We start from the raw sequence: 15,461 nt of genomic DNA on the forward strand, positions 1-15,461 counted from the left end.
TAGTGCACAATAAAATCGTTTCTTTGTGGAAAACGTTTTTTTTTTTGTGATTAAAATCAAAAGGGAGCTAAATATGAGTATTAATACCTTTTATCGCATGTCCAACCTTACCCGTTACAGTTTATCACATTATATTCTCGTAAACATCAATTTTTATTTGGGTGTGCGCATGCGTAATGCTTTCTACTGCATTTGTTTTGTATCCTATTATCAAGGTGACCATCTCATGTGTCATCCCGTCAAGAAAGGGTACATTTTGATGAAATCTAAAGACTGACTAATATATACAAATATTGTCAACATTGATCGTTAAGTTGTGGTTACGGTTATTAATGAGATGATCGAAGCCTCATGGTTATAGTGTTGAATTATAGATCCGATAGAACATGGTTCTCGAACCTCAGCCGAAAAAATAAAATCACGTTCCGTACTTTGAGGCCATAGGTGCATTATAAGAGCAACAGTCAGCTCCTAATATTCGATTACAATTGATGGTGAGTTATACTAACTAGCTGATCTCAGAATTAGGAATGGCTAATTTACATTGCGTATGTATATATGTATAATAAACAAACCAAACAGTTGTTAATCTGTTGTTGAAACACCCTAACTGAATGTATTTTAATTGCATCAATAAATACTTTATTATAATCATTTTACTACTGATCATTGGTAATATTTAACTTTTATAATTATGATTTATAGTAGTTCAAACACTTGCCAATGCGTGGCGCTGAAGTTCTAGTTTATTGGAATATTTTATCATAGGTGTTATGTTCGCCATTCTGGTTGGCTTCATAAAGTACAGTCGGTAAGTTTTATTGGGCAGACGAGGGGCCATATTTCCTGAAGTGCATATTTGTGTTAAATATAGTAGTGAATCAGAATTGAAATGGCGGCCTTAATATGAACACTCGCTTACCCTAGTAGGAAAGCACATTCGAATAACTGGATGCCACGTAGCTACCATCTATACAAAGGAAATCAACATGGCGCATTACCAACTCCCATTTTCGCAAACTCTTGTTGGAGCTACAGTCGGATTGGTGACTCGGACTACATCTCTCTCATTGCTGTTATGTTTCTTCAATGTGTTCTGTGAAGGTGAGAAAGTTGATCTTTTTTTAACTTTATATTTTTTATTTACAGTCAAATATACAGCTATTTAAAAAACTAATACCTGTACTACTTATTATTCTATGGTTTTGATGTTTCATTATCGTATCTTGCAGTGCACATGAGAATACAGCCATTTAATTTCCCTCCAAGTGTAGAAGAAGGACAAAAAGTCCAAGTAGTATGTGGGTTGATTGGAAAAAGAAATTCTGAAACTAGAACAAACTTTAACTGGCTGAAAGATAATAAACCTCTAACTTTGACGAACAACGTAAGATTATTTTCACCAACTTCAGATATTTCTTTACTGGTTTTGGAGAACGTAATGGTACAGAACTCTGGGAATTATACCTGTGTGGCAAGAACCAACAACAGAGAAGAAAGATACACAGCTATCTTAATTGTAAAAGGTGAGATATATTTACTTGTTTCTCATCGTTTAATTGGTTCTGTATGGGATCACGCGCGTTACAAAAATATATCCAAATGATATTTGTGGTATTTTTGTAATAACAATGACGTGTGATTGGACAGGTAGTGTATGATAAAAACTCTTAAAGGAAATTTAAAGAAAACATTGCTTGTTTGTAAATGTAAAATTGTAAAGAAGGAATATTGTGTATAAAATAATTCAAGATTATTATTACTATGGTGGATACCTATGAAGGTGTATGTGTGTATGTATATCATTCAACAATTATTATAGACTTATATTTATTTTTAATTTTTTTTGCATAGTTTTATATGGAGTTATATTTCCGTTTTCCATTACATCTCCATATTGTTCTAAAAAGTTTTAATTTTTCATTTTATCCTTATGCTGTTCTAAAGAATTAGGATTAGTTACCTCTGTCTTTTAGAAAGATGGGTTATCAGCAGAGAGAAACAATGACCTATGAGGGTCAGGAAATTATACTTTACAAAAGACACTATTCTTGGGTCTTCAGCAGCTTTTTATATCTCAACCATTCTACTCATGTGACATAAGTTAACAGTTTTCTGGTAACTATAACTATAATTTGGAATTCTTTACAAGGAGACGATTTTCTAAGACTGCATTTCTACAACTCGATAAATGTAATATTTATCATTTCATATAATTAAATGCGATCTCTGTTAACATGTATGTAATAATAAATTAAATCATTTTAATAAATCTGCTTTTTATTTTTCTGTTAGAAAACCAAAGAGAAACGACATGTTATTATTTATTTCTTGTACGTTACTTACTTACATTTATTTATAAGTTTGAATTATCGGACATATATTTCCATAGCTGTAAAACCCTGAGGAGCAAAACTAGATTCAGAAGAATAAGTGTTAGGAAAACAGATAAACTTCTATGTTTAATGTATAGAGGTTGCTTGTAATTCATTATTTTCCTAAGCCTAGTGATAGTTAACGGCATTACATAGGAGTCAAATTCTTTAGGTATGATTAATGTATTTTTATTTTATAATCAAATTTGCATTGTATGTCGTACACATGTTGATTTTAATTTATCATTTGCATTAACGGAAATTAAGGCGCAAAACTTCACACTTCTGAAGTGTATGTACTTCACAATGTATTTTCCTTGTAGGACCTCCTAGATGGCAAACCGAACCCATAGACGTACACAGCGGAATCGGAGAATCAGAACGACTTGTGTGTAAAGCCTGGGGTTTTCCAGAGCCTCATGTTGTGTGGACGAAACAGACAGGTACATATATATCATTATTTTATTATATGTAAGTTCTGGGATTCTCCACAATAATAATATGGAGAAATAATCGAGTTTTTCTTAACCAGTTAGGTAACAATTCTACTGTTTAGTTTTTGGTGCTTATACTTCAGGCTTTTATGTTGTTGTTATAACCGTTTTGGTCCTTCGTAGAATATGATTCTTATTGTATTCTGTTTGAACAGAAAATGAATGGAGGCCATTAGGATACTTAGTTGTAGAGAAAGGAGTATTGGAAATCCGTGACATCAAACTTCAAGATGGAGGACTGTATCGTTGTCAAATAACTAACGGGTTAGGCAAGGATCTTCAGAAGACTGTTAGCCTTGTTGTTCGAGGTAGAAGTTTTTCCTTTCTTGTGTGAGAAATAAAAAAATATATCGTTCTTTGTTCTTTACCGGGCTCTTTAATATATACATTGCATTTTAACTACGAAAATTGTAACTGTTTCTGATTAGTGGAAACTAAGTTTCCGAGTTCCAGTATTAAAATAAAGATGTTATGGCACACGAAGCCGTAAAGAACAGTCAGTCATCTGGTTGCTGCTCTTAAAATCAGACTATACAAAGTGAATGTCTTTACTTTTCTAACTCGTTTCAAAAAATAATTGCTCTTGTTCGGGCAAACGATTTCCTGCCGTACTTTTAAATATTTGACCGAATTTTTTCACGTTGTCGTGTATTACAATAGGCTATCAAGAAACGAAGTAAAAGATTGTCTTTTTAAAGCTTATTTCCAAAATCAAACCTGAAACGTGAGGAGTTACCGCGCTGTTACGTAATATTACAAGAAGTGGTCATTTTACTTTTTTATATTTTCCATTATACCTTCAAGAGTTTTTTTTCACTACACAGACGATATATATTTTGTGAAAAGGGGAAATTTGCAAAAGCTAGAGGGATTGTATATTGTCAGTAAGACATTTGTCCTTTGTTGAAACATCACGTGCATCATCTAAGTATTTATTCTTTTATTATAGAACATCATAGTAAATTTTCATTAACCTCTGTAAAAAGAATGAAAAATGACAGTTTGATAACTGTTTGTTACGTTTTTGTTCTGTAAGTTAGACAAGTTTTAAAGCTATTGCAGTAATTTTGTCACCACACCGTGGCACTGTAAGGTTTATAGACGTCTGTTTAGTATTTCTTTCTAGGTTTTCCAATCAAAAGTATTTTATGCTTCAAATAGAACGAACGTGATATATTATTTATAGGACCAAGCCTCCTATTTGGTGGAACCTAGTATATTTGGTATGAAAAATAACAAAACATTACCGACAGTTTTTCGGTTTTCAATGCCGCTGTTGAAATGTATTTAACTTCAAGCTCCAGTAATGTATGCCAAGAATTTTCATGATAAACCACAATTTTTTCATATGCACTCTCGTCCTATTAACTTTAACTGATTGCCTTGCAACATTAGCATGTCGTGAGGATTTAACAATTATCATGAAAAGTTTGTTTGTTTGTAGTTAAGCAGAAAGTTAAACAGTGGTCTAGTTGTTCTATGCTCCACATGGGTATCGAAACCCGAGTTTTAGCATTATAAGCCTTAAAACTTACCATTGTGCCACTAGGGGAAGGGGCAGCGACTTTGTGAGAATTAATATTTAGCGTTTTGGGTTGCAAATTTACAGATCCAGAGATCGAGACGTGATGCCCTTGTGGCGGCGGATGCTACATGCTGCCTGGCTTCCCTCTACTCAGTTGTATAAATCTAGGAACGGCTATATTTGAAACTTAAAGATCACGAAACGTTTTACCCATGTGTGCGTTATATGGCATCTCAGTCGAAAATTACAACTGCGTTTTATGAGTAACAGAATTTGAAAGACAGCAGTGTATTTGAAGTTGGAGTGGATATTTGTTTCACAATATTACGAAAAGCTATACCAAGGCTATCTTCACATATCAGTTACCAACTCTGAACTGATAGACTAGAAGGAAGGCAGCTAGTCAATGGCACTCACTGCCAACTCTTGATCGAACAGTGGTGTTCGAAGATCTCAGGACACTTCAAACCCAGACATCTTTCTGCGCCGACTGGTGGCGAACTGTGAATTCTCTGGTACGCCAACCACTAGGCCAAGTCAAATTCACGTTGAAGTGATTTTGGAATGTTACGCCATTATGCAGTTTCTGGAGTATTAGCTAATAATCATACTTTCAATACGCATGTTCTAAGTAATCGACATGCTTATCATATTTGGGACGACGGTAAATTTACAACATTAAAATCCATGGTTCAGTTCACCACAGTAAACACAGCAGATAGCTCTTTGTGCCTTTCCTAACCCCCCCCCAAAAAAAAACAACAACAGTCGTACATAAAAACGGTTAAACCTACGTTTTAAATGCCGAAAGCTAGCGAAGCATCATAAACCAATAAACCTAAATTTTATGATGAAAATCAATTAAACTGCAGATGTCCTCAACTCCATTTCTCTTAAGTTATCTACTGGGAATTCACACCTCTGATTTTAAGTCCGTAATGAACAAATTAAGAGGAATAGGGAACACAACATTCGCAGCTGATGTAATTTAACATAACTTTTGAGCCTGTTAGTCAATGGAGTTGGTACAAACTTCTTTACATACTAAAAGAACGTTCTAAGTTATTGATGACTGATTTTTATAGGTAAGTTATTATTATAATCCTAAGTGATGCGTAAATATGAATCATGTTAAGCCATAAGTTGTATTTTTAACAAACTATAGGAATAAGAAAGTTTGGTAAAAGTGGGTTTTCAGTACATATTATGAACATCATATTGGGAGCGTAAAAATGGAGTAATTTGTCTTTGGAAGTAGCTTAGTTTTGTGTATATTTGTTTCGCCACAGAAGTGTTTTGTATCAACGGGTTGTTGTTGTTTTTCCAAAACCTGTTTTCCAATATTCACCGATTTATCAAAGTTTCGTTGACTAACACTGTACTTTTGCATTCAGAGACCAACTACTTAGCATCTGGAACCTTTGTTTGGACTAAAATTGGATAAAAATAAGGACATTGTGATATACATGCCGCAAGTGTCTCATCACATCATGGTTGATTTTTTTTTATCATCCGAGTAGTTATGTAGTTGTCCCATGATGGAACAACGCTGAAATCTGGGGCTCGATTCCCTGCTGTGAACATAGCAGAGATAATCCAATGTGGCTTGGTTCTAAACAAAGATAAAGGTAAACGATATATAGTTTAAGATACCACATATTTTTCACACTGATGTTACATAATCTTTGTGGATAATAATTCGGCATCTACGACTGAAACACGAGTTTTGTACACGTATTTATTTTAATAAATTATGCCATTTTGAAAAAACAAAATCGTATGAAATATTTACATTAAATCTTTCTGTAGTTTACAGGTTTGGCGAAGTGTGGCGCTGATAACTTAGCGTTATTTAAACCACAATGACCGTAGAAATACGCCATATTTGAACCAGTTGTGTTTTGCGAAGGGAAAGTAGAAATTTTATGTGAAAGAGATGAACTTTTTGGCTTATAGTTAGAACTGCCAAGTCATTTTTGTTATCTTTTACCACCGAGAAAAGGCCCAGTGAATATCAAAATTTATCATACTATTGCAGAAGATTACGCGTATGTCCAAAATTCCTTACATTCTGGAAAGTGAAAAAACAACGGAGGCTTGCCAATGAAGATTTTAATTTACGTTGGAGTTTTCTTCTCGGGCGTTATTGGCCAAGGTGAGATTATTTGGCTTCATTTATTTAATTAATGTGTATTTATTTATTCTCGACGCATACTTATTCTATGTGAATAATATTAAGAGTATAACTAAAAATAATTTGTTCATTTAAATTCGATTGGATGATTTATTGTTCAGCAAGGTTTAGGTTTCAGTCTTGAACAGTTTTGTTCTTATGGTAGTGCCTCCAAAGATACAGCCTTTCGGACTTCCATCTTCAGCTGAAGAAGGTAAACAAATACAGTTTACTTGTGGATTAGAAACGCACGATGCCACTGCTGATTTTAAGTGGTTTAAAGATGGCCGACCTTTGCACTCAGGCGATAAATGGACAGTTCTTTCTCCTGGTAGAGTTTCAGTGCTAATATTGAACAGTGTGACCACAGAAATATCAGGAAACTACACCTGTGTTGTCCGAAACTCAGTTGGTCAAGATGAATTTACAACCGAACTTAGAGTTAAAGGTAATTTTTTCACTTACATTTGAACTACTGGATATAATTTGAAATAAATTCTGATGGTATTATCGATGTGATAATCAGAAGTTAATTTGTGGCTACAACTGTCAAAGCTAATAAATTTTGTTATGAACCGCCGCATGATAGTCCTCAGTGTGAGAAAAGCACATAAAACAGTTTGCTGTCTCTGCATTGGCATCACCTTCCGACTCTAAGAACATGTATTTTTAATACTTTTTCTCTTCAAACTTCTTACGACATAAGTCTATAATTCAAATTCGTATAACATTGTTTTCAAACGTTGATTTTTGAGAGTAATATAAACGTATTCTACTTCTAACAAAGTGAAATAAGCTCAACTTTATATTTAAACTTACGCCCTCTAATGGGGCAACGATAAGTTAAAGGATGTACAATGTTGAAATCCAGTGTTTGATCCCTAATGGTGGACACATAATTCCAGAAACTAGATAAAATTGAAAGTCTGGTGTTTGTAAATTTGTGTACAAATTCGTTTGGTAAGTCTGGCAAGCCTCACTTTTCAAATTTCTAAGACAACTAGTATTATCTTCCTATACACAAGAGGTACTAATACTAATAACAACGTCAGTTATAGCTGTATACGGTTATTTTTATTTCACCACGTGATTTTGTATCTTAAATGTATTTAACACGAAATATTGTTACTTTACGTAAATATTTTGCTAATACTATATATATCTATTTGACAGTGTGATTTTTCTGTACTTTATGTAATAACAAAGTCTAAGAGAGGAATCAAATTTAAAAAAAAAATTACTGTTGCTACATACTGGGCTTCAGTACTTGTCCTCTTATTGATGCTGTATTTATCACTATTATTAAAAGTTAGCGTGTCAACATAAACATATTTTCGTTGTAGGTCCTCCAAAATGGAAACATGAACCCACTGACCTAGAATCAGGCATTGGAGAAACTGTAACGTTTAGCTGCAGTGCTTGGGGTTTTCCAAAACCTAGTATTTTGTGGATGAAACAAAAAGGTGCGTGTTGGTGCACGTGGAGGTTGTTAGGGATAATATTATTGGATAAGATAGTAGTTTTAATTTTACCGTTTGAATTATCATCAGAAAAACATCGTGGATTGCTTTGATTAAGTTTAACTAAAATCATATACAAGGTACTTATAAATCTGTCTTATGTAACAGTCTTTGGTTAATTGAGGTACATATCTGTATTTAAGCAAACAATAATTTCTTCAGGACTGTTGTATAGCAAATTATCTGTTGACAGAGCTGGTACAAAATAAGCTTCTTTAAAATTATAGATGTTGGAAGAACCACATGAAGTAAAGCTGTGCTAGATGTATAATAACTATGCAAAAAACATTTATGAAAAAGCAAAATGACCACAGGTGGCGCTGAAAGATGTAATTAAAATGCAATAAATGTATGGTATGAACGCAAACCACACCAGATGTTGAAAATACTTTCTGTCCGTCAAATCTAACACCATACTTCAAACGAGATAAATAGCAGCACAAAGCAAATGTTCAGTGATGTGTACCACATGATCTGGAATATGAATCTTTAACTCCAGTGCAGACATTGGGTAAGGGTACGAAAGATCAAGGAGATGGAAAATCGAACTCGTACTCTTAAAACTCACTTTCTATAAATATAAACCCAAGGCCCGGCATAGGCAAGCGTGTTAAGGCGTGCGACTCGTAATGTGAGGGTAGCGGGTTCGCCACCCCGTCGCGCCAAACATGCTCTCCCTTTCAGCCGTGGGGGCGTTATAATGTTACGGTTAATCCCACTATTTGTTGGTAAAAGAGAGTAGCCCAAGAGTTGGCGGTGGGTGGTGATGACTTGTTGCCTTCCTTCTAGTCTTCACTGTTAAATTAGGGATGGCTAGCGCAGATAGCCCTCGTGTAGTTTTGCGCGAAATTCAAACACAAACAATATAAAAACAACAACCGAGACACGAGTGTTTATCTCCCCTCTTTGTCATGCTCGTGGAAGATTTTTTATTAATCCAGTGTTAAAATTAAGCATGAAACAAACAAACAAATATATTTACATACACATTGACTTCTTTCTTGGTTTACAGGATTAAACATAAAAATAGGCAGCGAAGGACTATTAATAACACCGCTTAGAACATGACGTCCTGAAAAGAAAGGCAAAGAAAGTTGATTGGTAGGTTTCCAATCCAAACAACCAGGATTTGTGGGAAAGAAGCAAACAAAAGGTCATTTCTCAAGATGGCGGGTATACACCTATCCTATGCCGAGGATTTGGCCGTGGGGATAGAGTGCCCTGGGAAAACCCACTTGAGCTCCTTATAGTATATCCAACCAGTGCCTGAGGTTCATCACATGGCGAAAAGAATGAGTAGTAAAGTACATTTAGAACCTGATAATTATATTATGGTACAAGAACATAGATATCTTCATTTCTCCCCTCGGTGTGGATTCCTGTACGTGGTGAGGGGGACCTCCCAGGGAAGGTTCTGTTCTATCTGGTTACCTTCTCTGGGATCTAAACATCCACCCACGTGTTTGCCGTGCGTGGCGACCCGTGAAGGGGAGGAGAGGATCCTGGTGGTTTAGGGGTCCAACCCTAACACACCACTTTGGCCTCGAATTCCTGTAGACGGGCAGCCTTTGGGTGGCCCTCCTTGGATCAATCGGCTGGTCCACTTGGGCTAGAGTCAACCAAGTACCAGTGTTGGAAGTTCTCAACAGGTGTTGTGGACATTGTGCCTGATGCTGGTGTTTGGGTATAGTTCTCACGAAACCCTAGCGTTGCTGCATTGTCCTTGCATGACTTTGTAGTGCGTCTCCTTGTAGGGCTCCATGGTGCGTGGGGTCAGTGGGTACCGAATTTTTTTCTTTTTCCTATGGATCCTCCAAAACATTTAAATAAAATTGTAGAAAAACAGTCAATGGGTAAGCGACCACGTCTTGAATACTCAGAACAGCAATCTTCAACATCAGTAACACACGTACCTCATTTTCTTATATTACATTCTCTTTCGGAAAAACCTTTAGGGCAAATGTCCCCTTTTTTTATTCAAAACGGACCAGTGGAACTTGCTGGCTCTCCAAAGTCAGTAAAGAAACTTCGATCTGGTGACATATTGGTTGAAACATCCACATCCCAACACAGTGAACTCCTCTTGAATTCAAAGGCAATTGGGGATATACCTATTGAGGTTACACCCCATGCTACCTTGAATTCTTCACGAGGAGTTATTGTTGAAAGGGGATTTGAAGAACGTTTTCGAGTCAGAGATTCTCGCTGGTCTCTCCACTCAAGGAGTTTCTGCAGTGAGGCGCATCTCCACTCGCAAAGATGGAGTTACACTGCCAACAAATACCCTCGTTTTAACATTTACTTCACCACGTGCATCTGCCACCATCAAGGCAGGTTATCTCATTTGCAGGGTTCGGCCATACATACCAAACCCTTTTCGATGTTTCCAATGTCAGAGATTCGGCCACTCAAAGACATCTTGTCGTGGTTCCCTGATATGTGCTCGTTTTGGAGGCAAGGACCACGATGCGTATGACTGACATGAACCCACATTGCGTAAACTGCAATGGTTCTCACCCCTCTTACTTTCATTCTTGCCCAAAATGGTTGGAGGAAAAAGAGGTGCAGCGTTTGAAAACGACACATAACATTAGTTATCCTGAGGCTCGGAAATTGCTGTCCACAACTCCATCTCGGACATATGCTGCTGCACTTCATTCCACAACTACAGTGGGAGTGCAGACAGATCTCTGTGCCTCCAAGAGAATCGTTTTCAAAACAAATGAAAAGCCTTTTGACCTCCGTGGTTAAAAAAGGTTGATGAATCGACTTCCACACCCATCTCTGTTCCTCCCATACCTTCAAACAAACCTCAAGATCCACGTCTTTCAGTTTCAAATACAGGCATTTCTTCTGATACATCTTTTTCTCCCACCACAAGAGACAAAACAATTATTCGTTCGCGTCCTCAGTCACTGGATTCCCCTTCCAATAACAAAAACCTGCCCAGCCGACCCAGAGCAGGATCCATGGAGGTTGATAGACCTCCTCCGACTAAATATAGTAAAGAAAAAAGACGTGGTCGTAAACCAAAGGGTTCTCCAGCCACTTCACCTACCCGTTCTTAAAAATGGCCACCTTGATACAATGGAACTGTCTAGGTTTACGTTCTAATCTGGATGATATCAAAACGCTGATTGCTTCCTACCATCCTGTTTGTCTTTCTTTACAAAAAACATTTCTCAAAACTGCTGATACTGTCTCCATTCGGCAGTTTTCTCTGTACAGAAATGACAGGTTGTGTGATGGTCGAGTACATGGAGGGGTGGCACTGTTGGTTGATCAACACGTGCCCACCCTGTCTTTGTCACTCAACACACCCTTGGAGGCTGTAGCCATCCGTGTTTCCTTGGGTCATACCATCACTGTTTGTTCTCTGTACCTGTCCCCTGGAGAGACATATGATCAATCAGATCTTGATGCTCTCGTTGAACAGTTGCCGTCTCCATTTCTAATCCTAGGGGATTTTAATGGACATCATCCCCTCTGGGGAAGTGCTATTATTGATGGGAGGGGCCGATCTGTAGAGCGGATGCTCTCTGATCACAATCTTTCTCTTTTCAATACTGGTTCTTCCACTTACTTTCATGCACCTAGTCAGTCCTTTACCGCTATTGATCTCTCAGTTTGCTCCCCTTCATTATTCTCCCATTTTTCATGGAGGGCTGACAGTAATCCACTAGGCAGTGATCATTTTCCGATCCTTTTGAGAGAGACTGGCCGTGGTCGATGCCACCCTACCCACGTGCCCCGGTGGAAGCTGGATCAGGCAGACTGGTCCACTTTCACTGCTCTCGCAGAACTTGATCCTGCCATCGTAAATCAGCCATCAATAGACGACTGTGTAGCAGTGGTAACTGACTGTATTACACATGCAGCTGCTCAGTGTATTCCTAAAACCTCGACACGTTTTCCACGATATCCTCGTCCGTGGTGGAATCCTGCTTGCCACTTAACACGGAAGGCTCAAAAGCGGGCCTGGGATACTTTTCGTAGCTATCCCACACTTTCAAACCGGGTTGCTTTCCAACGGGCCCATGCACATGCTAGGTGGGTAAGACGTCAAAGCCAGAAGGAATCTTGGATTAAGTTCACAACCAGCATATCTTCTACCACCAGTTCCAAGATCATATGGGACAGGATTCGAAAGGTTAATGGGCACTACAATTCTGTCCCCCTCTCGATCTTACTCTCTGATGGTCAGGAGGTGACTGATGTTCGGAACATCGCTAACACTCTAGGTGAAAGCTTTTGCCGGGTATCTAGCACTTTTGCTTGTTCCTCCACCTTCCTGGCAATCAAGACTCGGGCAGAGCGATCACGTCTTTCCTTTCGAACTGACTGTTTCTTTGACCATAATTGCCCCTTTACCCTGGTGGAACTAAAAATGGCCCTTCATCGGTCTGCCAGTACGTCTGTTGGACCTGATGATATTCATTATGACATGCTGCACCATCTATCTCCTGCTTCTCTTGATGTCCTTCTGATTGTTTTCAACCGGATCTGGCAGGAGAATGTTTTTCCTGATGCCTGGCGCCAGGCTATTATTTTACCTTTTTCTAAGCCAGGGAAAGATCCCAATATTCCCTCAAACTACCGTCCAATTGCTTTGACGAGCTGTCTCTGTAAGACATTAGAAAGGATGGTTAATGCTCGTCTTGTTTGGTTCTTTGAATCAAACAACCTCCTCTCGCCCACCCCAGTGTGGGTTCCGTCGACAGCACTCCACCACAGACCACCTAATTCGTCTTGAAACATCTATCAGAGAAGCCTTTCTCAACCTCCAACATCTTGTATCAATATTCTTTGACATAGAGAAGGCTTACGACACAACATGGATGTATTGCGTTTTGCGAGACCTCCATACATATGGGTTACGTGGCCATCTACCCATGTTTATTAAAAAAAATTTTAATGGACAGGAGATTCGACACTTTCCCGTTCTTTTGTACAGGAACTTGGAGTCCCTCAAGGCTGTGTATTGAGTGTTACACCCTTCAGTATAAAGATAAATGCCATCACTGAACAACTCCCTCTCACTGTTGCGAATGGGCTGTATGTCGACGACTTTCACATCTCATGTCAGTCGCTAAACATGAGATATATTGAGCGGCAACTACAAACCGCCCTCAATTGTGTACGGAAGTGGACTCTGGCGAACGGCTTTAATTTCTCTCTCTCCAAAACTGTATGCATGCACTTTTGCCGTCGACAGGGTATTCACCCTGATCCTGAACTTCATATCGGTGAAGATTTGCTGCCAGTGGTCCCGGAGACCAAGTTCTTGGGGCTTATCTTTGATCGTAAACTGACCTTTATACCACACTTAAAGCAGCTTCGGGTCAAATGCACAAGAGCACTGAACATCCTCCGTGTTCTCTCTTCTACCAGTTGGGGGGCCAGATCGCTGTTCAATGTTAAAGGTATATCGTGCTCTTATTAGATCGAAACTCGATTATGGATCAATGGTCTATGGCTCTGCCAGACCCTCGGCCTTAACGATGCTGGACCCCATTCATCACCAAGGGCTTCGACTCTGCACTGGGGCTTTCCGTACCTCTCCATTTCAAAGTTTATGAAACTTTGAACCTTCTCATGAACCTTCTCTACACCTTCGCCGTTTGCAACTATCTTTACAATATACTTCGAAACTTCATTCCTTACCAAAGCATCCCACCTGGAAATGTGTTTTCCTTCCTCGGTGGGCAGTACTTTTTCAGAACAGACGATCTGTCATTGCTCCGTTTGGCCTTCGCATCCGGGCGCAATTGGATGAATTGGGTCTGTCATTGGATAATATTGCAGATTCCACAGGTCGGCCCATCCCACCATGGCTTATTACAGCCCCCAAATATGACCTTTCTTTCAGTCACCTAAAAAAGGCAGATACTCCACATTGGAAGTACCGTCTTTTATTCAATGAATATCTTTCAAACAATCATTCAGTTCCCATTTATACAGATGGTTCCAAATCAGGTAATTCAGTGGGCTCTGCTATGGTTTGCTATGGGTCAGTAGTTGCGCGCAGAATCCCTTCTACAGCTTCTGTGTTCACTGCTGAACTGTATGCCATATCTCTTGCCCTGGATCATATTGCAGCTGAGCAGTACTCCAACTGCACTATTTATACTGATTTGCTTAGTTCTATACTTGCCTTGGAATCACTACACGTTAGCTCACATCTTATTCTCGCTGATATTCGAAACTGACTGGCCCTTTTCTCATTAGCAGCTACTTCAATCCAGTTTTTCTGGATACCAGGCCATGTTGGTATTCGCGGGAACGAGCTTGCAGACATGGCAGCTAAATATGTCTGCTTCAGCACCATCACTCCTATGCCTATTCCGTACATGGACTATGGTGTTGTCTTCAAGGCTCGGCTCCGTGCCAGCTGGCAGTCCACTTGGAGTGAGCAACGCGACAACAAACATTTTCAAATCAAACCCAAAATTGGACTTTGGCCATCTAGCTTCCGTAAAGTTCGGAAGGAGGAAGTTGTTCTCACTAGGCTACGCATTGGCCACAGTTTTTTTAACTCATCATTTTCTTTTATCTGGAACTGATGCACCAATGTGTAGTTTGTGTAACACTCAAATCACTGTCAGCCACGTTTTACTTTCTTGCCATCGTTACAATTCTCAACGACGGCAATATTTTAAACATATTTTTTCCCAGGGTCAGTCTGTAACATTGGACAGAGTTATTGGTGATGGTGACTTTGTCCACCTTGATAATGTTTTAATTTTTTAATGGCCATTAATCTTTTAATCTCATTTAAGTGTTGCATATTTATTCATTACACCTTTTAATTGTGGTTCCTTTTTACAGTTTTAATCTCTCTCATTCAATTTGACATTGGACAATGGCCAGAACATTAAATAACTCGACACCAGGACTGGAAAGGCCAACTTCAGGTGACTAACGCTACTGTTTGAACTATCCGTTTGAATTACTCGTTAGTCGTCCTGGCGAGTTGTTATTATACTTTTTGCTGCATATCATTTCACACTTTTTCTACTTTACTTTTTAGTACTGGCCATATTGACTCATAACCCGGAACCAGGACTGGAAAGACCAACTTCAGGTGACTGACGGTGGTTCTTGAACTTGCCTGTTAGTCTTCCTGGCGGGTTATGATTATTACCTTTTTGCTAGAGTAAATACCTTACAACTTCTTATACTCTGCCTTCTATCTTAACATTGTAGACTAGGTGTCAACATTGGTTTTATACTTTTTTGTTTTACCTTCATTTCCATTTATGTCTATTACTACATTTATTTATTTTTTTTTTACATTTTTACCGAATGTCTGGCGCAGATAGCCTCGCTGCTTTGTGCCATAAAACACTAAATCAATCAATCAATCTTCATTTC

General features: G+C 38.4%; 1 protein-coding gene across 2 annotated transcripts in view; it reads left to right on the forward strand.

Annotated features, from left to right (window-relative positions):
• Positions 1 to 814: 814 nt before the first annotated feature.
• Positions 815 to 15,461, forward strand: part of LOC143257145 (cell adhesion molecule Dscam1-like) — a 61,873-nt gene continuing 47,226 nt past the window's right edge. Inside the window, exons 1-6 of one of the 2 annotated variants that reach the window (XM_076515440.1) lie at positions 815 to 1,104; positions 1,233 to 1,526; positions 2,699 to 2,818; positions 3,025 to 3,177; positions 6,734 to 7,015; positions 7,911 to 8,030. In XM_076515440.1, coding sequence (XP_076371555.1) covers positions 990 to 1,104; positions 1,233 to 1,526; positions 2,699 to 2,818; positions 3,025 to 3,177; positions 6,734 to 7,015; positions 7,911 to 8,030 — 1,084 coding nt within the window. In that variant the 5' untranslated portion in view covers positions 815 to 989. The remainder of the gene's footprint in view (positions 1,105 to 1,232; positions 1,527 to 2,698; positions 2,819 to 3,024; positions 3,178 to 6,733; positions 7,016 to 7,910; positions 8,031 to 15,461) is intronic. The other variant, XM_076515453.1, reaches the window with a different exon arrangement.

This window comes from Tachypleus tridentatus, chromosome 7, assembly GCF_004210375.1.
Source record: "Tachypleus tridentatus isolate NWPU-2018 chromosome 7, ASM421037v1, whole genome shotgun sequence".
Lineage (NCBI taxonomy): Eukaryota > Metazoa > Arthropoda > Merostomata > Xiphosura > Limulidae > Tachypleus > Tachypleus tridentatus.